This window comes from Microcaecilia unicolor, chromosome 12, assembly GCF_901765095.1.
Source record: "Microcaecilia unicolor chromosome 12, aMicUni1.1, whole genome shotgun sequence".
NCBI lineage: Eukaryota > Metazoa > Chordata > Amphibia > Gymnophiona > Siphonopidae > Microcaecilia > Microcaecilia unicolor.
Window position 1 is genome coordinate 82972422 of NC_044042.1, and position 24470 is coordinate 82996891.

The window sequence follows — 24470 nt, forward strand, 5'->3', positions numbered from 1 at the left end:
AACTGTGACATGTGGGGGGGAGAGGGGAGAATAAATTGAGATGGGTGGGTGACCGCTGGAAGACATCTGAAACTGTGGTGGTTGAAGGCAGCAACTGTTGGGCCAAGGCAGAATCTTGCTCAGATGCTGGGGGGTTTGGGGGGAGGAGGGGCGCCATGTTTGAAGTTATACAAGTTATTGTTAAGGCTCTGGTTCAATTAAACCCAATAAATTGTGGCCTTTGATGTTTCCAGTTATGGTGTGGTCTCTTCATATGTGCAGAACTGAAGGGGGGGGGCAGGTAGACTGGGTGGCATGGCAGTACCTTTGCCTATGCTTAGGTAAAACTAGAGGACAAGAATTGAGATTGTGGGGTGGTAGACTTAGGAGTAACGTTAGCAAATTGTTTTTTACAGAGAGGGTAGTTGATGCCCTCCAAAGAGAGGTGGTGGAGAAGAAAACCGTGACAGAATTAAAAAAAGCGTGGGATAAACACAAGGGATCTCTAATTAGAAAACGAATGGTATGAAAACCAAAACTTAAATGGCTGCATGTGTGTTTGCATGTCGAGTAGCGCTTTAGATGGTGACTCCGAGTGTGAAGGACTAAGGCTGGTGCTGGACAGGCCTGTGTGGTCTGAGACACAGATGCACAAAATTTCAAGGTGATGCACCGCCGTTTTCCTAGCAATGCACAGAAAGGACCGCTTACCTTTAGGATTAAATTTTTACGGGTGGTCAGGAGCTGCCGGTAATGCCGTTTCCTTCCCATTACCACTGAAATAGCAGCTGCTGGATGGCTGAGGAGCTGCGGCATCTCTGGAGCCTGCCCTCCCGCTCGCCAAGCATGCTCGCAGGCAACCCTTCACTCTCTCCTTCACCTCACTCTCCCTGTACTGCTGCTGAGGGTCTGGCAGCGATAGAAAAAAAAAAGTTTGAAAACAAAACAAAAAAAAGTTACACACTGCTTTCATACATGCCAGCCAAGGTATTTACAGTTGCAGCAGGCAGGGAGCGGCAACGATCCTGGGGGGGGGGGGGGGGGGGGGGGGGGGGATAATGGCAGCGACGATCCTGGGGTGGGGGTGGTGGCGGCTCTGTCCCGGCTCAGTCTCTCGATGGCCCTGAGGGAGAGAGATTGTATCCAATATACACTGGCTTCCAAGTGAGGTGTATTCTTGCTATGGTATAAACAAAACAAACCCATTTGGAGACCCTGCTCTTTTTTTTAACATTTACATATCCATCATAAGAACATGTGACTTGGAATTGCAAAAAAACAAAATAAAAGAAATTATAAAAAGTGACCAAAATATTCTCTAAGAAAACCAACTAGCCCACATTTAGAGGAGTCACCTCAAAAACAAAACAAAATAAGGCAATCAAGTCAGTATAAACTATTACAGAACATATAAATAATCCCTTAACCCACACTACTAATTTCATGCCCCTTAATAAACTGTTCAAGTTGTAATGAGTCCAAGAATATATATTCAGTTCCTTTGAATGTAAGAAGACATTTACAGGGGTACTTCAGGAAAATAGAAGCGTCTACTGCTAACACCCTTGGCTTTAAGGCCAAAAAGGCCTTTTGCCTAAGTTGAGTGGCTGTAGCCACATCTGGAAAAACATTAACCTTGGACCCACAATATATCACGTCTTTCTTATGGAAAAAAAACCGGTTTCAAGATCAATGATTTATCTTTCTCTTGACCAAAAGACACCAACAGGGTGGATCAAATTTATATCACGTCTCGGGAATCTTCTAAGGAAGCAGCGAGATCCACCACTGTTGTAATCAATCGGTCAGTCCCCTGCTGAGTCACAGACTTCTTTCTTCCCCAATCTCACTTGTGTCACATCTTAGTCTTTTCTTCCGAGAATGCATCCTGAAATAAACATCCAACCCCCAAGCCTCATACTGTCACCCAGAGCTCCATTAACAGGGCAGCCCAGCTCACAAGAAAACTATTCCAGCAAAATGGCAATCGAAAACGGTAATGGGCAAAAGCATACCAGGGACAGCTAGCATGGCCTGTTTTTCCCTTCTTCACCAGCATACCAGAGAAGCGCAGCCACTCCTCCCATAACCGAGTAACCTATTATGCAGATCAGGAATTAGCCCCTGCCTCTCCAACTGAAGAGCTGACGTGTAGCTCTTATAAAAAGGAAAAGGGTGAAACGCTGCAGCAGAAGAGAGAACTAGGGCTGCTCAGCTCAAGCAAGTGGAACAGTTGATGAGCTACAGAAGTATCTCTGAGTCGTGCATCCTCTCTCCCTCTTTGCACCCCCCATCCCAGTAGCTCTTCCCACTTCAAATCTCCAGCTTCATTAGGACTTTCCATTTAATCTGACAGATAGATTGCAGCTTGCCGATTGGCCGGCAAGAGATGACGCCCATAACAATAAAGGTGGAGTTGGAAACATTATATTTAAAATAAATAACTAGGATGGAAAAAAAAATCCCCCCCCCCCCCACAACTCCTCCCCGTAAATGAAATCTCTAGAGCGTCTGGTTCAGTCAGTGGTATATCATTAGCCTGCGCTGCACTAGGCAGAAAGAAAACATTATCTTTTTTTGTTGTTGTTGCTACCTTGAACAGATTTCACCAAAAAGCAGATCTGCGGTTCTGCAGCTGAGGAGCAACTGCGGTTTTTTTTTGTTTGTTTTTTTAACAGTTTGCAAATAAGGGGGCTGTGAGGGAACGGGGCAAGAAAAGTAAACAGGAACTTCAGCAAAACTGCGGGGGGGGGGGGGGGGGAGGGTAACATTTCCACTCGTAGGCTAGGAAAGCTACAGGGCTTAACAGTAATTATCAGCCTTGATTTTCCTTTTAAGGTATTATTTTATTTATTTTTTAGGGGAGGGGAACTACGAACAGAATAAAAGATCAACAACCCAATATTAAAAAAAAAAAGGGACATGGCTTTCTAGTATTGTTTTTGTGCGTGGTGGGGTAAAAATGAGGTTGCAGTGCTATTTGGCCATTCTCCATTCTTTTTCTTCGGCCACAGTGTTGCAAAACCAAGTGCAAAAAAAAAAGGGCAAAAAATATATAAATATATATAGACATATATACACACACGTGTAAATCCGCCCCCCTGCAAAAACTACAAGCCTCAACTCCCTGCAAGATGCAAGTGCGAGGAGAAGGGTGTAAAGGAGGCGAGGGCAGGGGGATCCCTGACAGGTCCGCTTAGAGAAAGCAGATGGGCGAGGGGAGGCTGGTGGTTGCTTGTAAGGTTGGCGGAGGATCCAGGAGGCGCAAAGAGCCCGGCTGATTGGAAGAAAAAAGCAGAGAGATGGAGGCGGGGGAAGTGCGATCTCTCTGCGGGGACTGGAGCGAGTCCACGCCCGGGGCCAGCGCTGCAGATCTGGCCAGCATTCAACCAGCGCTCCCGAGCACACACACAAAAAAAAATTGTACCCAATTTCCCCCGAATGAAGAAATAGTGAGAAAAGGCATCGGGACCCGCGCGAAACCAGTCGATCGGGCTGGGGTGGGGACTCGGCAAGAAGAGCACAATCGGAGGAACTACTTAGCTCTATAGAAGCCCTGGGATCGGGAGGACGAGTAGTGTGTGCACGACTCCCCGAGGCTCGGCGGCGACGACGAGGTAAGAGACCCGCCGCGATTGGGGGGCAATTTTTTTTTTGTTAGGGGGGAGGGGGGGAGGAAGGGGAAGAAGAGGGAGGCGCAGGAGTGGAGGAGAAGAACGCGCCGGAGAGAGCCCCGGAGCTGCTGGCCCGGGCGCTGGCAGGAGGGGAAGAAGCGCATGTGGCGTACGCCATTACCCCGGCGCCCTGGTTCGCCATCTCGGCGGCGGCTGCTGCTTTTGTTTCCGTCTCGGGACGGGGAAGATCGCCTCGCCTCCTCCTTACAGGGGGGGTTTATTGGCTTTAGCACGGTAAATAATCATCCGTTTCGATGCATTTGATTTCTGATGTAAAAGCAGGATTTGCTTTTTTTTTTTTTTGGTGGTGGGGGGGGGGGGCTGTGCACAGAGGGTGTTATAGTGCACGGATCGCAGACCGAGCGAGGCCCGGGAGGGAGGGTGGGTGGTTGGGCTTTTATTTTTCAACCCCCCCCCCCTTCTCCTCCTCTCGGGCACGGTCGCCTCGCCTTGCCTTGCACGGGACGGTGGCGTCTGTTCCCCGGGACCCGGAGGACGCTGTTGAAGGTGAATTCCAGCGGGGGGGGAGGGGAGAGCGGATTGTCCTGGCCCGGGCTCCTCGGTCCGTGCAGCCGCTGTCGGCCATGGTAAAGGAAAAGAGCCGCCGGTGGGGTAGCTGTCGCCTGTGGACCCGGGGAAACCGAACCAGGTTTTCCTATAACGTGCTACATTTAATTTTATTTTTGCATTTTTTCCAGACTTTATTTTTACATTTTTTTTGTTTGCAATCATTTTCTGCTTTTTGTATTCTTTTATTTCAGACGCTGTTTTCCTCCGTTCCTGGCTCCTTCCTTCCTTCCTCCCTCCCTGCGTTGGGTTTTTTTTCCCTCGCTTCCCCCCTCCCTTCCGCGCCCGGACTGCTGAGCTCGCCCCTCCCCGGCTCACAGCTCCGTCGCTCCGGCTGGGCTCCCTGTCCAGAGCCGCTGGCGTCGCTAGGTTGGTGCCGGGTCTCCGGGACGGTGGGGGGGCGGGTTGTTGGCTCCCCCCCCCCTATTATTTTCTAGGGGCGGCTTTTGCTCGTTTTGATTTTTACCACCGTCCTTCCCTAAGCTGGAAAGATCCGGAGTCTCAAGCCGCATCCGTCTCGCTCTTGGCCGGACGCCCCCATGCGGAAAACTCGGTGAGCTCCCGGTGCGGATCCACTTTGCTTTATTATGCATTTTTTTTTTTGGGGGGGGGGGGGTTGTTTTACCTCTCGGGTTGCGGATTCATCATGGGGGGGGGGGGGATTTTAAAATATTTTCTAGGTTGGTGGATTGGGAGCTACTCCGATCTCTGCGGTCCGGTTGCCTGCGGTAGGGAGAGCCCGGTCTGGGAGGGATATGCGTGGGTTTCCGTACCCATGGCACGTGGAGCCGCGCTGCTTTCCTCTCCGGGGCACCCCCCAGGCATTTACCCTGCTCCCAACGCGGCCAACGGTGGCTGATGACTCTGCTTCCCCATCCTGGACTACTATGGTGGTGGTACTGCTAGTCCGGGTGGGAGCTTGGGAGGGGGCAACATCCTGCGGGGGGGGGTGATACCTGACCCTCCCCCAGGAAAATTCCTGTTGAGTCGGCGTGGAGGAGGTGACCACCTGCCGCTCCTCTCTCTGGGGTATATAGTTATGCCCAATTGCCCAGGGTATCAAGAGGTGGGGGGGGGGGGGGCTGCATGCAGCCTCCATGGGGTTTAGGGGATGGCATCACCCTCTCTGACTTCCCCAGATATTTTTTTCGAGCCACCCCTGCAAAGCCTTATATGGTAGCGGGGCATGCAGGGGTTAACGGCGAGACCACCTCCTCCCTCCCCCTCCCCCCTTGCTTCGGGATGCTTTAAAGGGGCCGCGTCTCTCAGTAGTGCGCCCCCTTGTGGTATTTTCGATTTATTTCTGTTCACCTTTTATGATTTCTAATGCTGCTTTGTTTCACATTTGTCTTTTTCACGTTGGCGAGAAAACCCATTATCTTGGGACTGCACTCCCATTTTTAACAGTGATGGGTTTTGTCCCTGAGGTCCCACCTATATTCATGCTTTTTTGTTGTTGTTTTAATCTGTAGTGACAGCAGGTGGAAGCTTGGTTCTTGTCTCCCAGTCCACACACAAAAGACTCATTGGCTCCATATACTGTAGCAGGACTTCCTTATTTACTCCTACCCTAGCTGAGAACATATTCTTGCACCTTTCTGACTGCAGTTTTTATTAGGTTGATCACCCTTATTTTTTTTCACTAAATTCTGTTAATCTTATCAGTGTGTATGTTTCACCTCTGTTTATGTCATAAGTACATAAGTAGTGCCATACTGGGAAAGACCAAAGGTCCATCTAGCCCAGCATCCTGTCACCGACAGTGGCCAATCCAGGTCAAGGGCACCTGGCACGCTCTCCAAACGTAAAAAACATTCCAGACAAGTTATACCTAAAAATGCGGAATTTTTCCAAGTCCATTTAATAGCGGTCTATGGACTTGTCCTTTAGGAATCTATCTAACCCCTTTTTAAACTCCGTCAAGCTAACCGCCCGTACCACGTTCTCCGGCAACGAATTCCAGAGTCTAATTACACGTTGGGTGAAGAAAAATTTTCTCCGATTCGTTTTAAATTTACCACACTGTAGCTTCAACTCATGCCCTCTAGTCCTAGTATTTTTGGATAGCTGTGAACAGTCGCTTCACATCCACCCGATCCATTCCACTCATTATTTTATACACTTCTATCATATCTCCCCTCAGCCGTCTCTTCTCCAAGCTGAAAAGCCCTAGCCTTCTCAGCCTCTCTTCATAGGAAAGTCGTCCCATCCCCACTATCATTTTCGTCGCCCTTCGCTGTACCTTTTCCAATTCTACTATATCTTTTTTGAGATACGGAGACCAGTACTGAACACAATACTCCAGGTGCGGTCGCACCATGGAGCGATACAACGGCATTATAACATCCGCACACCTGGACTCCATACCCTTCCTAATAACACCCAACATTCTATTCGCTTTCCTAGCCGCAGCAGCACACTGAGCAGAAGGTTTCAGCGTATCATCGACGACGACACCCAGATCCCTTTCTTGATCCGTAACTCCTAACGCGGAACCTTGCAAGACGTAGCTATAATTCGGGTTCCTCTTACCCACATGCATCACTTTGCACTTGTCAACATTGAACTTCATCTGCCACTTGCACGCCCATTCTCCCAGTCTCGCAAGGTCCTCCTGTAATCGTTCACATTCCTCCTGCGACTTGACGACCCTGAATAATTTTGTGTCATCGGCGAATTTAATTGTCCTTTGCCGTCTATTAAAATGTACATAGCATACTACATTTTTTTACTGCTATAATTCTGTACTTATAACCTTATTCTTGCTGTATACCGCCTTGGGTGACGGAAGTAATTAAGTCCTATTAAAATAAAAGATCTAATAAATAGGAAAAATTTAGGTTTAAGTAACTTTTAGTAAGGTTCTTGGTATATATATAAATGCTTGTAGTGTTTAAAGATGAAAAACTGTGGTTTCACACTTGCATTATTTACTGTGTTTCACCACAGCCTGGTCACCTGCTGCCCAAGGTGACCTTAGTGAAGTGTGGACTCTTTTAAAAGGGCAATTTTGTGACTGTTCACCCACACTTACACGCCCCATGTGTGCGCAAAATGACAGGGTGCCTAAGCATTGTTCTGTAAGGGAATAGCATGGGAGGTCTAGAAAATACTGAGTGGAATGGGTAGACATGAGGAGTAGCCTAGTGGTTAGTGCAGTGGACTTTGATCCTGGGGAACTGAGTTCAATTCCCAAAGCAGCTCCTTGTGACTCTGGGCAAGTCACTTAACCCTCCATTGCCCCTGGTACAAAATAAGTACCTGAATATATGTAAACCGCTTTGAATGTAGTTGCAAAAACCCTCAGAAAGGCAGTATATCAAGTCCCATTTCCCTTTCCCTTGTTTACTCTTTCCAAAAATACTAGGATTAGGGGGCACGCAAAGTAGTAAATGTAAAACAAATCAAAGAAAATATTTCTTCACTCAATGAGTAATTAAACCCTGGAATTTGTTGCCAGAGAATATGGTAAAAGCAGTTAGCTTAGCAGAGTTTAAAAGAGGTTTGGATAATTTCCTAAACGAATCGTCCATAATTAATTCTTAGGATGGACTTGGGGAAAATCCACTGCTTATTCCTAGGATAAGCAGCATAAAATCTGTTTTACTGTTCTGGGATCTTGCCAGGTACTTGTGACCTGGATTGGCCATTGATGGAAGCAGGATACTGGGCTTGATGGACTTTTGGTCTGTCCCAGTATGGCAATGCTTATGTTCTTATGTAAATGCAAGGGGGGGGGGAGCATGTACAAGGGCAGGGCTGCCACTTGCATATGTAACTTACGAAATACTATAAATTTTGTGTGTCCCTGCTGCATTTATGTGATTTTAGTTATACTAGGTCTGTGGCTGCTGTAACTGCGAGCATACTGATACCTGGTTATGCTAGATTTCTGTATTGGAATCTGGGTGCCCAGATGCTATTATAAAATAGGCTAGTGGCATACCTACATTAGTTGCCACCCGGGGTGGAGCACTCCCCTCCTCTGAGCAAGGGGGTGCATGGAGCAGGCGCACGGTTGTTGGCTCTGCTGGTCCCCTGTCCCCTCTGTCGTCCGCTTCCTGTTCCAGGGCAGGGGATCAGCAGAGCTGACATCCACGTGCCTGCTCTGCACACCCCCTTGCTTCCTGCACTTGGGGCAGACTGCCCCCACTGCCCCGTTCTTGGTATGTTAGAGGAATAGGCTCATACCATGTGGCACTGGGGCACCTAAGTGGAGGTGTACCGTTATAGAATTGCATCCTAAGACCTTGTTGTTAGGGGCATTGGTACAGTGATACAATAAAGGTTTATTAGTGACACATGCCATTCTTGCTGGTCAAAGAAACAATGACTCATCTCATCTGTGTCTACCAGGATCCCAGGGATGCACTCCACTGGTCATGATCTCACAGGTCCCAATTAGTATCTAATGTTTTTGGTTTGCATTTTCAGAGTTGAGTTAACGTGAAGAGGCCGGTGTCATCAAGCCGGGCCATCCAGGTAGAGAATGAACGGAGAGACAAATTTGGAAATGACAGCCGCTAAAAATCAAGGTGAGGGCAAGCACCTCTTCCCCTCCAGAAAACTAGAATACAGGCCATCCCATGGTATTTGGTCCCTTTCCTCAGCAGACCCTGCCTGTGCTGTCCTGCTGAGTTAGCACATACTCCGTTCCCCTATTCAAACTCCAGTATTCTACTTGGGGTGCATATGTTGGGATCTTAACCCTTAAGAGTTTCTGTTGCAACTCTGGCATGGGGGCAGAAATGGCTAGGTCTGTGTTGAAGAGCATAAAGGACTTCTGGGTTCTGCTCTGGACTGCAATCCCTTTACCTGTTCTGTTTGGGGAACAATATTTCCAATGACCTTTCTTGCTTAGCAAGGGCCTTTACTACCTTGGAGGTATCTGTATTTGTATTCACTTATTCATGGCCTCTGACTGTCTTTCTCCGAGATGGTTCCCTCCGGATAGGGCAGTCAATGACGGCTAATACTTGATATGGTGAAGGTTTAGTTTAAATCTTGACAGAGCATTAAGCAATTGTAAATGCCCAGATAAATTTATTGCTATTCTAAATATAAACAAGAGAGAGTGATTTTTTTGCCATTTTCTTTTTGGTCTGGCTTTATATGGACACATCAGGCTAGAATTTCCCACAAGCTTGTGCTGCAGGTGGGAGGTAGGATGGGGGTGGTCAGAAATGTTTTATTTTTAAATTTCTAGGCTTCCCAGACCAGTGAATTAAAGTGGAAAGTGATTTTCAGTTAGGTCATCTGTTATGCACAGTCTTATTGTTTACGATTGTAGATAAAATTAATTGCATTCAGTCTGCCATCGGTTACATTCAGGAAATGCGGTGATCATTCATCTAATAACTTGAGTATGGTGAGAGCATCTGTAGATGTCTGTTTCGTGTCCTGACCCTCCCTTTTCCTCCCACCTCTTTTTTTTTTTTTTTTTTTTTTTCTTTTTGATGTTTAGCCCGCTGGTCCCAGGAAGACATGCTGGCTCTCCTAGAGTGCATGAAGACCAACCTTCCTGGCAGTGACAACTGCAAATTTAAAACCACCGAGTCTCACTTGGACTGGGAGAAAGTGGCTTTCAAGGACTATTCTGGGGCCATGTGCCGGCAGAAGTGGGTGGAGATATCCAATGAGGTAACTGGTGTTTTATTTTTAACTTATTATTCCAAAGCTTGAATTTCTTCTGCATCTGCCTCCTCAAGTATAGCTATCTGGAGAAAGGGGGACTGTGACACCCCGAGCGAGGGTTGTGAAATAACAGAGCTGGACATAGGGATATAAATGAAAACAAGTGTTTATTTATTTTGGATTTTGCTCACACCTTTTTCAGTAGTAGCTCTGTTGCAGGAATTGATGCATGAATTACCCCTATTGTTAGCAGAATCTGTGGTACTTCAGGAGTCAAACAGCACACACCAGAGTGAGAGAGAAATCTTCTTTATTTGCCAGCAAACAAAGCAGGACATCAGTTCTAGCTCTCTTTCTCTCTCTCTCAGCTCTCTGGATGTTATGGCTTCTGTCTCAGCTTCTTCTCTTCTTCTGCTGCCTGTCTTCCTTCAGCTCTCTTTCTTCTGTCTGTTCCTTCTGCTCTCTTTCTGACGTAAGCTGCTTCTGCTCCCACTTAAATACAGTCCTAACCTCTAGCCCCCCTTACTCTCCAGATGGTAAAGAATGGATTGGTTACATTGCCTCAGCCAATCATTACTTTAAAAATATCAGTTACATAGGTTCGATATTTCCTAAACTGACCTATGACCTGGGGCCCCTCACACCAGACAATTTGGCTCCAGAACTCCTGCATGTCATTATGATTAATTTCTCAGCTATAGCTTAAACTGGGTTCACTTAGAGGCTAAGGGGCCAATCTGACATTTATTATTCTCATATTCCTAGTACTAACTGCTAACTGAACTCTGGCATTCATTAAGGGGTCAAGGGCCAGTCTTACTTAATAACATACAGATATAGTTTGTTATTACTTTCAGACCATTCCTATACTTAGCTATAATTAATCAAGGAGAAGGCTTTTCCTGACCCTTTTCACCTATCAGCTCCATACATTAAACCAGCCAGAACTATGGCTAAGTCAAACCATATGCTGATCTCTTCAACTACAGTTTTGCTTAGAAAGCAACACTGAGTTGAACAGACATTAAATTTAAAAAGGTATTCTACATATTAACTACACAAAATACACATATTCTAAAATAAGCATAATCAAATTCCCTATAAAACAAATCTAAACATCAGGAATATCTACATATTAAGAACTTCTAAACAATATTTCCTTCTAACCAGCATTTTAACTACTTTTAAACTACAGCATGTCTGGCTCATGCTTTGTTCATTCATAATAGTATCCCCTCAAGATTTAATGGTATACAGATGTATGTGGTAAGGTAATATCTTTGAACTAGCATTAGCAATCCATCACTCACAAAGGGTGAAAGAAGTTGCTCTCTCTGACCTTTCTAACCTTTAGCTAGATTTCTAAATAATCTAAACCAGATGACATTCCTCCATCACTTGCAGAACTGAAAAAGTTGAATTCAAGCACCAAGCTTTTAAACCCCAATTAATATGGCTTCTTATATATGTATAATTATGCCCACTGCCTCATTCCCCCCTTTGAGACTAAAATCAGCTTATGCAGAGATAAGTCTCACAACTCAAACTCTGGAGATTATAGTGATCCTAACTAGGAATAGACTTGTGAACCACCATTACCCTACTTGTTAAGGTTCGACGGCATACTGCCGAAGCACATGAGGCCAGGAAACAAAACAACAACCCTGCTAAAACTAAAACTATTAGGGAAATAAACAAAGGACGTATCCAGGAGGTCAATGACCACCACCAGGAGGTAAGGTCTAATCCTCCTCGGTAATCCTCCACATTAAGGCTGGCCAACTGTAGGACTTTATCCATAGCATGCCTAACTACATGCGTCCTATTTATGACAATGGTACAGCACTCTGAAGAATTTAACACTGTGCAGAGGCCACCCTGGGCTGCAAAGAGATAGTCAAGGCCCATACGGTTATACCGAGAAACTATACTTAATTCATTAATTTGATCCTGCAATGCATTGACTACCACGTTCAGCTCATGAACTAAAACATGGAGTAGGGACTGAAGTCTCCGGGTAGCCATGCCTAGTTCAGTAATACCCGCTACCGGGCCCCCAATTGGAATCCAGGCCGTGGCAGAAAGGGCTACAAGTCTCTTTTTAGTCAGAGGATAAGTAGAGTTAATATACTGGAGGGCTAATTCAATCGCCTCATCCTCTGTGGCAACGGAGGAAGGTAAGGACAAGGCCTCTCGCTTAGAGCGGTGCTGGGATGGTGGCCTGAGGAGAGGAATAACTTTAGGAAAATAATTCAAGGTTACCAATACACAAAACTCATATGTGGGGGGAAGAATCATGTGGAGGACATTATCACAAAGCCAGTAATGACCAAGGAGAGGGCGAGGAAAGTTCCCAATAAATGTTGGCACAGGATGGACATTAGGATGCCCATAATGCGAGCCCCTATCCCAGGGGGAACTAAGAAGAAATGGAGACTTTGTACACCATAGGTGCCAATCCCCAATTGTGACAGACTGCTCATATGTTGCAACCCTTTCATACCCCGGGGACTTATGAAAGTAGAAAATAGGCCGGGACACTATAGTCTTCTCAGTAGTAAGGTTAGGAGCCAGATAATCACCTTGGTCATAATCTGCAGGTATGGTAGTAGGGCACATAGGAGTACCTGGAGAAACTACCCACACAGATTCCCCTTTTTCTGGGAGAACATTAGTGTAGTTACAGGGAATGGGAAGAACAGTTGAGATGCTTCTTGTTAAACAAAACACTCCAGAAGCTGGATAGGGAGATGTAAAGACTGGCCTTAGAGAAGATTCAGAGGGGGAAGTAGCATTATAAAAGAACCACCAAGTATAATCCTGGCTCCAAGGGCCTGAACTCGAAAAGTAGGGAGGTATAAGAGCTGGGAGCTGCACAGGGACAGGTACAGCTGGGACATCTGTAGTATAAGGAGAAAATCGGGAACACACAATACAAGGGGAAGTAATCTTTGCCTGGCTAATTAGTTCCTGGACTGAGTGTAACCAAAGGTTAGAGCGAGTTGGGGTATTAGGAAAAAGGAGGCAAGGAGTAGAAAACAACAAAAGCATCCAAACTACTAACATTTTCTTTCTTCCTGATCTAAAACAAATACAGCAAACTAATTAAGCAATAATATTCCAACAGTCTGTGCTAATCACAGATTACTCTAATATAATGTTCTCAGTCTTTGAGTTCTTATACCAGTTGGGATAGACCCTCAACTGACAAGGATCAAGCTCTCAAATTCCAAGAAAGCCAGAATCAGGACAAGAAAGAGTCTCAGTGTGAAGCCGAAGTTCAGCAGCTCCTGCAGTATGCAGTTGACCCTTCTTTTCAGCTAGTAGATTCTTTGGTTCGGGTCAAGCGCAACTTCAATGGCTCCGCTGGATCTCTTTCTGCTCTCCACTGTTTAGGCTCCGTCTGATCCGTGCTGGGCTCAGTCTGATCAGCAGACTTAATTCGAGACCAATGGACCCATGGAGTTATCCCTGCGACCTTCACAGCTGTAGGGGTAGAAAGCAAAACAGTAAAAGGTCCTTTCCACCGGGGCCCCAAAGGCTGGAGCCTCCAGTCTTTCACCCAAACTCTATCCCCTGGCAGGAAGGAATGTACCTGAGCCTGGAAGGGGACAGGGTTTATTTCTCTCACATAAGACTGAAGCTCAGAAATTATCCTGCCCAAGAGGGCTACCTGCTCCTGCACCTGGGCAGACCCTAAAATCCCTATGTCTCCCTTAATTCCCTGCAAAATGGCTGGGGGCTTCCCATACACAATTTCAAAGGGAGAGAGGGCTGTTCCTTTAGTTGGGGTGCATCGGAGGCGGAAGAGGGCTAATGGCAGTGCCTGTGGCCATTTCAGTTGGGTTCCTGACAAATCTTTGCTAGGCTATTTTTCAAGGTTCTGTTTGCCCGCTCAACCTGCCCTGAACTCTGGGGACGGTAAGCACAATGCAATTTCCAGGTAATGCGCAATGCGCGGGACAGGGCCTGAAGTGTAGCTTCAACAAAGGCGGGACCATTATCTGAACCTATGGCAAGGGGCAGTCCATACCTGGGGATGACATCCCTAAGGAGGGCTCGAGCTACTTCTGTGGCTTTCTCAGTGACTGTAGGATATGCTTCCACCCACCCAGAAAAGGTACAGACCATGACCAAGAGGTATCGGAGCCTACCGCTCCTGGGCATTTCTGTGAAATCTATAACTAGGGACTCAAAGGGTGTTAGTCCTCTGGACTGAACTCCTGGTGGAATACGGGGTCCCTGACGAGCATTATTCTGGGCACAGAGAGTGCATCGGGCAGAGGCAGTGGCAACCAGACTATCCAATCCTTCCAGCACCACTACTCGACTGAGTAGGCGGGCTAGTGCTGTTTCCCTAAGTGTGACAGATCATGAGCTTGAGACACTACAGGCCAAGCTAGGTGGCGTGGCACCAGAACTCTGGTATCAGGGAGATGTAACCAGCCATCAGGTCTCCTTACTGCACCTTCCTCTTGAGCCCATTTCTCTTCCATTTGGGTGTACATAGGCGTCCATTCTTGCAGTCGAATTTGGAACAGGGGAGTCACAGTACTTGCTAAGGGTCCTCGAGCAGCTTCCTTGGCCACCCGATCAGCATGGCGATTCCCTCGGGCCACTGGAGTATCTATCCTTTGGTGTCCCCTGCAGTGAATGACAGCTACCTTCTTAGGGGCCCAAACAGCCTCTAGCAACTGAAGTATTTCAGGTCCATACTTAACAGGTTGGCCTGCGGCATTTATGAGTCCCTTTTCCTTATACAAAGCTCCATGAGCATGTAGAGTTGTGAAGGCATACTTGGAATCAGTATAAATGTTGGTCACCAGTCCTGCTGCTAGCTCCAGAGCTCGTATGAGGGCCACAAGTTCTGCTTTCTGGGCTGAAGTTCCTTGGGGCAGGGCTCTTGCTTCTGTCACCTTGTCCTCTGTCACCACAGCATAGCCTGCCAATCGCTTGGAGTTCTCCACGTAACTGCTTCCATCTGTGAAATAAATTACATCTGGGTCCCTCCAAGGAACATCTTTAAGATCTGGTCGACTGGAGTACACTTCATCCATGGTTTGGATACAGTCATGATCCGGTGGTCCCTCAGATGCTGGCAAAAGAGTGGCAGGATTGAATGTAGCCACTGTTTCCAGGTGTATCCGTGGATTCTCACACAAGCTAGCTTGGTACTTAACCATGCGGTTATTTGTAAACCAGTGGTTGCCCTTATACTCCATGAGGGTGAGAACTGCGTGGGGGACTTTAACAACCAGTTCTTGCCCCAAGGTCAACTTATCAGCTTCCTGGACCAGTAAGGCTGTTGCTGCAATAGCCCTCATGCAGGCTGGCCATCCTTTAGCCACTCCATCCAGCTGTTTAGACAGGTATGCAACAGGCCTCTGCCAGGATCCCATCATCTGGGTCAGCACACCCAGAGCAACCCCCTGTCGCTCATGGACATACAATGAGAAAGGTTTCTCCACATCAGGAAGGCCTAACGCAGGGGCTTGGAGTAGGGCTTTCTTTATGGCAATGAAGGATTGTTGAGCAGTAGGTCCCCATTCAAATGGTTCCTTTTCACCCCCCTTTGTGGCCTGGTAAAGGGGTTTCGCCATCAATGCAAAATTTGGAATCCAAATTCTGCAGAATCCGGCTGCTCCCAGAAATTCCCTAACTTCCCTTCTGGACTTGGGTTGGGGAATTGCAGCAACTGCTTGCTTCCTACTGACATCCAGTCTCCGACTTCCCTGGGAAATGCAAAAGCCCAGATACTTCACTTCTGACTGACAGAGTTGGGCCTTTGAGCGTGAGACCTTATAACCTGCATCCAAGAGTAGCTCCAGCAATTCTCTGGTAGCCTCAAAACACTCTTCCTGAGTCACTGCTGCAATCAGGAGGTCATCTACATACTGGAGTAAAATTCGCCTGGAAGGCTCAGATTTAAAAGTCTTAAGGTCTTGTCCTAGGGCTGTCCCAAAAATGGTGGGGGAATTCTTGAACCCCTGTGGCAGGCGGGTCCATGTATACTGAAGCTTCCTTCCTGTTACTGGGTTTTCCCATTGAAAGGTGAAAAGCAGTTGACTGGCGGGGGCCACCCGAATACAAAAGAAGGCATCTTTTAAATCTAGTGTCGTGAAATGGGTAGCTCCAGAAGGTATCAATCCCAGCAGGACATATGGATTAGGCACTACAGGGTGTAATGAAATAGTGGATTTATTGACCACCCGTAAGTCTTGGACTGGCCGGTAGTCCTCAGTCCCTGGCTTCTGAACTGGCAATAGTGGCGTATTCCATGGAGACTGGCAAGGACGAATAATTCCATGGGATAACAGATGATTCAGATGTGCTTGAATCCCTTCCAGAGCCTTTCGGGGAATTGGGTATTGGCGAAGATGGATTGGCCGGGCACTTGGAAGTAAATCTACATGGACAGGAGGAATATTTTGGGCCAACCCTGGGGGATTATCTTCTGCCCATACCCCACTGACCTGAAAGCTGTCTGCCAGGGGTAGGTCAACTTGGCCATGCGACTGATGCAGCCGCCATTCTTCTTCAAGGGGGGCAGCAGAAACTCAATATACCCTTAGGGCTGGATGTCGGGGGCCGAAAGGAGACTGAAGTCTGGCCATCAGAGTCAAAGGAAATTTGGGCCCTAAGCTTGGACAGCAGGTCTCGACCTAACAAAGGGGTTGGACAGTCTGGCATATACAGGAATTCATGAGTGACTGTGTGTGAGCCTAATTGGCATCTACGGGTCGTCAGAAAGGGCCTCCGGTTCTGCACCCCCGTGGCTCCCACCACTCGGACAGTTTTTCCAGACACAGGCGCTAATCGCTCCGTCACAACAGAATGTTCAGCTCCTGTATCAATCATGAATGGAATTGAGCGGCTCCCTATAGTTAACTTGACCATAGGTTCCTGGGAGCCCAGTTTGTAGGAACCCGGTCTGTCCTATTCGTCCCATTCTGCCATCTCGGCTATCCCGATGATGTCAGATTCAGGAGGCTCATATCTTCCCTCTCGAACTCGGCCTCGGCTTCCTCGATCTCCTGGTCCCCTTCTCAGTCCCTGGCGCCTCTGGGGGCATTCATCTTTCCAGTGCCCTCTTTCCTTACAGTAGGCACACTGGTCCCTCTCCAATCTTGGTCTGGGATTCTCCCCCCTTGGCCGGGATTGATTGAAGGAATCTCGGGGCCTGGCTTGTGGTCCGGGGTCCCACTTTGGCTTCCCATTAGCTAGAGGTCGACCTCGGTTAAGGGTGGAATTAGTAATGGCTGCCGCTAAAAGGTCGGCCTTCTTCTGCATCTTCCGGTCAGCCTCTCGGCGCACCTCCTGATCCCTATTAATGAAAACCTTGGTTGCGATCTCAATTAGCTGGGTGGTATTCATCCCTGCGAATCCCTCCTGACGCTGCAACTTCTTCCGGATATCTGGCATACTCTGGGCCACCAATGCGCTATTCACCATTCTCTGGTTTTCTAGGGCCTCAGGGTCAAATGGGGTGTATGTTCTGTAGGCTTCAATTAGTCGCTCTAAAAAGGCCCCAGGGGATTCAGTTGCCCCTTGGAGAATTTCAGAGACCTTTGCCAGATTAATGGGCCTCTTTATGCCTTTCCTCATACCTTCCAGCAAGTCCCGGCAATAGCCAGACAACAGTTCATAGTGCTGCTCATTATTTGGATCCCAAGCTGGAGCTACGCGAGGGAACCGAGTTCTAACCCAGTCCTCTAGGTCCGGGGTCCTCTCGGGGGCACGCGCTCGCGTGATGGCCTCAGCATTTTGTAAAATCTTCCGCCTCTCCTCAGTTGTGAAGAGGGTCAGGAGAAGTTGTTGACAATCAGTCCAGGTTGGGTTATGGGTGGCCATAATGCTAGCCACTAGGTCCACCACTGCCTGAGGCTTTTCAGTATAAGAGGGGTAATGCGTCTTCCAATTCAGGAGATCAGTGGTTGTGAAGGGTACATACTGGTAGGCCTGTGCCTGTATAACCTGACCCTCATTATTAGGATCCGGTCGAGTGGTGGTTACCTGACGCAGGGGCAGAACTCTCGAGGAGGTAGGAATGGAACCTGAGGTAGAGCTAGGAGCTACCCTCCTATCATGCTCAAAGGTGATTGCAGCAGGTCTAACCCATTCAGTGGAGGTGTGTTGAACCCCTGAGGGATGGGGAGGGGTACTCATAGACTGAGAGGTGGTCACAGGTGATTCAGTCCATTGAAAAGGATGCCGGGCCCCTGATGAGTGGGGAGGGGTATTAGAAGGAGAGGCTGGGCTGTCGGGAGTTGAGGAGTCGGAGTGGAGCCCAAAGCGGGTCTTCGGAGGTTAACAGGGGAGAATGTGGCAAAGAAGGGTAGAGGCTGGCTGAAAGGTCCACCCTAGGATGTGACGGGGTTTGCACAGAAGAGGAGCTATCCGGAGAAGCCTGTGCTGGAGAAGCTTGGGCTGGGCGGCGTGGATCTCTGGGGGTGGCACGGAACCCCAACAATGGGCCATAAGGTGGTGGCTCAAGATCTGAGGGGTCATCAGAGAGTATGGGTTTTTCGGACAGGGTAGGGGCGGAAGCCACCGATTGGGTGGTAGGCCTCCTAGGGCTCTTTCCCTCTTCCAATTTAGATTTTCTAATCTTTCTTTGAACACGGCCTAACATGAACTTTACTGGGGATCCCATATAAGTTTTCAACCAAGAGGGAGGGTCAGTCACAAGGCTGTCCCGGGAATCTATATAGGGGAGTTGTTCAGAATATTCTGGTTCTCCTACAATTATGCTGTAGACCTTCCGGATTACTTCAATATCTAAGCTGCCACTAGAGGGCCACCCCACCCCCATAGATGGCCACTCAACTTCACACAAGGTTCTTAGAGTACTTGAGCTTAAAGTCTGTCCATAATCATTAATTAAAAATCCTTTCTTGAAATTCTTAAGCATACAATCTAGGGGAGTATCAATTTTTCTAGATGATGTCCCTCCCATAATGCTTACAGTTACAACACACAAAAGGGAGGGAATTTTTGAGAGTGCAGTAAGGGGTCCGCACTCTCGAGACACAAGGTAAGACAGACACCAATCGCTTCCTTCCGTCACTGGCCAATTGAACTCGCGTTAATTGGAAACGCAGTTATAAGAAGTCCGCACTCATTTAATCATTCAAGCATCACACATTCCATACAGAAAATCCCACCCAACAATTTCAAATTTCTCAGATACAGATAAGCTCAAGCGGTTTCGCTTCTAATCTCCACTAGACTAAAAGCTACTAAGGCCTTCGCTGAGAGTTGATCAGACTCCCCTTCCCTCAATTTTTGAGGGGCTGGTTTACAGTTTCCTAGCTAGGATTACAATACAGAATACATACCCGGCGAATGTTCCTCAGTCAGTTGGGTGCCAGAAATCGCTGCAGGGTTCGAAATCCCACCGCTGCCACCAAGAATTGTTGCAGGAATTGATGCATGAATTACCCCTATTGTTAGCAGAATCTGTGGTACTTCAGGAGTCAAACAGCACACACCAGAGTGAGAGAGAAATCTTCTTTATTTGCCAGCAAACAAAGCAGGACATCAGTTCTAGCTCTCTTTCTCTCTCTCTCAGCTCTCTGGATGTTATGGCTTCTGTCTCAGCTTCTTCTCTTCTTCTGCTGCCTGTCTTCCTTCAGCTCTCTTTCTTCTGTCTGTTCCTTCTGCTCTCTTTCTGACGTAAGCTGCTTCTGCTCCCACTTAAATACAGTCCTAACCTCTAGCCCCCCTTACTCTCCAGATGGTAAAGAATGGATTGGTTACCTTGCCTCAGCCAATCATTACTTTAAAAATATCAGTTACATAGGTTCGATATTTCCTAAACTGACCTATGACCTGGGGCCCCTCACACCAGACAATTTGGCTCCAGAACTCCTGCATGTCATTATGATTAATTTCTCAGCTATAGCTTAAACTGGGTTCACTTAGAGGCTAAGGGGCCAATCTGACATTTATTATTCTCATATTCCTAGTACTAACTGCTAACTGAACTCTGGCATTCATTAAGGGGTCAAGGGCCAGTCTTACTTAATAACATACAGATATAGTTTGTTATTACTTTCAGACCATTCCTATACTTAGCTATAATTAATCAAGGAGAAGGCTTTTCCTGACCCTTTTCACCTATCAGCTCCATACATTAAACCAGCCAGAACTATGGCTAAGTCAAACCATATGCTGATCTCTTCAACTACAGTTTTGCTTAGAAAGCAACACTGAGTTGAACAGACATTAAATTTAAAAAGGTATTCTACATATTAACTACACAAAATACACATATTCTAAAATAAGCATAATCAAAATCCCTATAAAACAAATCTAAACATCAGGAATATCTACATATTAAGAACTTCTAAACAATATTTCCTTCTAACCAGCATTTTAACTACTTTTAAACTACAGCATGTCTGGCTCATGCTTTGTTCATTCATAATAGTATCCCCTCAAGATTTAATGGTATACAGATGTATGTGGTAAGGTAATATCTTTGAACTAGCATTAGCAATCCATCACTCACAAAGGGTGAAAGAAGTTGCTCTCTCTGACCTTTCTAACCTTTAGCTAGATTTCTAAATAATCTAAACCAGATGACATTCCTCCATCACTTGCAGAACTGAAAAAGTTGAATTCAAGCACCAAGCTTTTAAACCCCAATTAATATGGCTTCTTATATATGTATAATTATGCCCACTGCCTCAGCTCAAGGAGAGTTACATTCAGGTACTGGGTATTGAATCCTGAGACCTGTTACGTCACAGGACTGGGAATAAAAGATAGAACGCCTCTTTAGTTCAATAAGCAGTCTTAAGCAGGCCTCAGGTTGGCAAGGCCTGAACACAGTGTGTGGCTGGTAGGGCGACCCCGACCCAAACGCAGTCTGTGAGTCTCTCAGTTCTTCTCCGAGTACTAGGGTCTGGCTCTGGACAGACTTTAGAGCAAGGCTTGTCAGTCTCAAACAAGAAGCAAAAGCAGCTTACCTCATCCAGGTCACAATTCTTTAACAATAGGTGATGGTGGCCTACCCTGGGGCTTCTATTCCTCCTCTCTGGGCCTCCTTAACCTCAGGCCAGTGTTGCTAGGTAGTCATGGAAAAACAAGTACATTATCCCTAAAAAAATAAGCCCAAAACAAGCGATATCAGTTCAAAAACAAGCCCCAAAATAAGCCCAATTATTTTTACATACTGTGAAGTTTAATCATACGTTAAAACACTCACCTGGCTACTTCCCTTTCAACTACTGGGTATTAGAGGAACCAGAACCGGTGCTTACTCTGACCCTCTTCTGCACACTGGCTCTGCACTGTTAGCGCCTGATGTCCTACCCCAGGAGATCGGAAGACGCCAGGGTTGTAGCTCAGGCCGCTGGCAGCGTATATAAGTCGTTCTGCTCCCATATGCGGCCAACGTCAACAAGCACTAAAACAAGCTACCCGTGAATTCAGGAAAAAACCTGCCAGTTCTTAAAAAAAAAAAAAGCCCTGCTTCACTCAGGCCCTGTCTTATATACTTCTTGGTTTAGACTCCACCACTCCCGGCTCACTTCCTCCTTGGCAGGACTAGTGCACTTAAGGTGGCTCAGGCTGTCTTAGGGACTGTTCTTAAGGGTTAGGGGCAAAGTTCTATAAACCCCCATCACAGGGACCTTGACAGACTCCCAACCGTCTTCATCCCATTCTGCTTTTATTTTATTTGCTTTAAGAAATGTAAAACTGATGTAGCAATCCCTAAGTGTCCAGAATGCATTTCAGACCATCTGAGTTCTGCCTGTTTCCAGTGATGTCTGGTCCCCCTCCAATAAAATGGTTGGTTCACCAGCCTGCGTGGAGTGGGGGTGGAAGGCAAGGGGACATGTCTTTGGTTCGTTTTGATATTACTGCCTTCAGCTCTCAGATGTAAATTTGCAAACTCTGATATCTGTGGGTTAATTTTGCAGGTGAGGAAGTTCCGAACTCTGACCGAGCTGATCTTGGATGCTCAGGAGCACGTCAAGAATCCATATAAGGGCAAGAAACTCAAGGTTGACATGGGGATGTGATTGGAGGGGGGGGGGGGGGGGGTTACTGTACTTTCCCTGCACAAAGTTTTTGCAAGATTTTCTGAACAGGGAGGGACCAAGTGGCAGTGCAAGTTCACAGCTGATGGCACACTGTGCCCATCTGAATGAACTGGTTTAAAGTTTGGTTTGCATAAAGGTATTCCACCTCTCCAGAAGAGAGAGAGTTGCTTCTGATGAGACCAAGAGAAAAGATTTAAGTCTGTGGTGTTAACTCCACCCCAGCTCAGAGACAGAAAGTGCAGAGGATCTGTAGCAGAGAGAATCAGGTCAGGGACGTTCTGAGCCTAGAAGACTGTATTGGCTGCAGGGATAAGAGGACTCATTCCCCAAAGAGAGTTGTCTCCAGAAGAAGCTGCAGGGTAGATCCAGTGTCCTGGAAAATCTTCTGAAGTAATCAAAAATTCATCAAAGAAAAGTAATTCCTTGATTGTTCAAGGTTATCATGCAGAGACCTCTCCTTCAGTGCCCTGTTTTGGGCTTCACAAGTATATGTTGGCAGCGTAAATACAATTTTAAAAATTGTATAGGGATAAATCTAGTAAATCAAAGGGTTTTGAATATCAGTGAAGTCCTCTAGCTAGTTCTGGGTTGGGTTACATCATGGCTCTAAAAAATATGCTTCCCTGTCATCTCTGGGGTTAGGGGAGCTCAGCAATTGCTGGAGATGTTGAAAAGTGTGAGGTTGAGAGCTGGGAGAATGGCTGGTGTGGTCTGAAGGAGGAGCACTTTAATGGGGGGGGGGGGGGGGGGGGAGGGTTCTGTGTTTTAATAAGTGTACCTGAGAATATTTTACTCCTTCTTTTCCCCCAGAAACACCCTGAATTTCCAAAGAAGCCACTGACCCCTTACTTCCGCTTTTTCATGGAAAAACGAGCCAAGTATGCCAAACTGCACCCAGAAATGAGCAACCTGGACCTCACAAAGATCTTGTCTAAGAAGTACAAGGAGCTGCCTGAGAAGAAGAAGGTACGGGGAGGGAGGCATCTCGCCAGGGCCACTGCAGAGTGGCAGAATCTTAGTCTTGATGGTCCTGTAGGGCCCTGTGAAGGTCATGGCAGGCCCTACTGCACTGTTCTGATTGTGGGCTGTGGTGGGAAGCTCCAGTACCCAGACCTCCAGAGTCCAGAATACCTGTTGTGGATTCTTATGAAAGAGAGTGGCACAGAGGATACCTGGCTGCAAGGAAGTGAGATGAAAGCCAGAAACCATCTAGGAATGAAATTGAGAGACTGGATGGATTGGATAGTCCTTGTCTGGTGTCGGTCCATTTCTGAGCACATCTGGTTTGCTATGTCCGTGCAAACTTTGCTTCTCTAAAATGTAGACTACCAGTGTCCTTGAGTGAGTTCTAGTCTTCTGGTTTGTTTACTTCTTTTCAGAATGTAACTTTCCCTATTGTATCATAGAAAGTGAAGTTCGAGTATACTAGCTGCCTGGGAGGGTGGGTGTTATTGTCCCTTTTCTGTCTTAATGCCCTAAAGTGTTCCTGTCTTTCAGATGAAATATATCCAGGATTTTCAGAGAGAGAAGCAAGAGTTTGAGAAGAATTTGGCACGATTCAGGTGAGCAAAAGATGTGAATCAGAATCTGCTGCTGTAGGCTGCAACTCACTGGCCTCTTGCTGTGCCGGACCATGGGATGCCATGGACACCTAGCATCACACACAGTGTGATGTTCAATGAGCACTGGAAAAGGCCTTGATGACCGCTCAATGAGCACTAATTCATTGGAAAAGGCCTTGGTGACCCTTTAATGAGCCCTATAGAAATGATAAGTAGTAGTAGTAGTAGTTCATTGGAAAAGGCCTCGGTGAGTCCTCAATGAGCTCTAGTTCATTGAAAAAGGCCGCGGTGAGCCTTCAATGAGCGCTAGTTCATTGGAAAAGGCTTCAGTGAGCACTAGTTCATTGGAAAAGGCCTCAGTGAGCGCTAGTTCATTGGAAAAGGCCTCAGTGAGTGCTAGTTCATTGGAAAAGGCCTCAGTGAGCGCTAGTTATTGGAAAAGGCCTTGGTGGTGTCTCGGAATGGGGCAGTTACTAGGCTAATTTCATCATTGTTTGATGTTGAGCCGTGATGCTGTTGTACAGTGAGAATTAGAGGGGCTGTTTTAGTGTTGAAAATGAAAAATATGGTTTGACAGTTGTCAACGTTTGACTGCTCTGCTCTTAGGGGGCAGTTTTCCAAATGGATTAGTCTTGTGCCTAATGTTAAGGTACAGTATTTAGTAGGTACCGTGCATATGATCTTGTATGTAAATGTTAGCGCTGTTTCCCCCCCCCCCCCCCCCCCCCCCCATCTCTTATCTCCCAGGGAGGAGCATCCTGACTTGATTCCAAGTGAGAAGAAATCGGACGTCCCTGAAAAGCCCAAGACACCCCAACAGCTCTGGTACAACCATGAGAGGAAGGTGTACCTGAAAGTGCGGCCAGATGTAAGTATTTCCTGTGTGCTGCATCCTGGGATTTGTATGCATGTGAGTACGCACAAGGAAGATTCTCTGTATTATGTGTATATCACCCAGGGTTCAGCTCTTTTTTATGAATTTGTACTTTTTTTCCTCCCTT

At 46.9% G+C, this 24470-nt stretch overlaps 1 protein-coding gene across 5 annotated transcripts in view; it reads left to right on the forward strand.

Moving 5' to 3' along the window:
• Nucleotides 1–2816: 2816 nt before the first annotated feature.
• The window catches only part of UBTF (upstream binding transcription factor), a 45864-nt gene continuing 24210 nt past the window's right edge, over nucleotides 2817–24470 (forward strand). The window contains exons 1-7 of one of the 5 annotated variants that reach the window (XM_030222032.1): nucleotides 2817–3596; nucleotides 8655–8755; nucleotides 9685–9860; nucleotides 21785–21868; nucleotides 22718–22873; nucleotides 23405–23469; nucleotides 24217–24337. In XM_030222032.1, the coding sequence (XP_030077892.1) occupies nucleotides 8710–8755; nucleotides 9685–9860; nucleotides 21785–21868; nucleotides 22718–22873; nucleotides 23405–23469; nucleotides 24217–24337 (648 nt within the window). In that variant the 5' untranslated portion in view covers nucleotides 2817–3596; nucleotides 8655–8709. Of the gene's footprint in view, nucleotides 3597–3714; nucleotides 3888–4077; nucleotides 4161–4716; nucleotides 4774–8654; nucleotides 8756–9684; nucleotides 9861–21784; nucleotides 21869–22717; nucleotides 22874–23404; nucleotides 23470–24216; nucleotides 24338–24470 lie in introns of those variants that run through there. The other 4 variants (XM_030222036.1, XM_030222033.1, XM_030222034.1 and 1 more) reach the window with 4 other exon arrangements.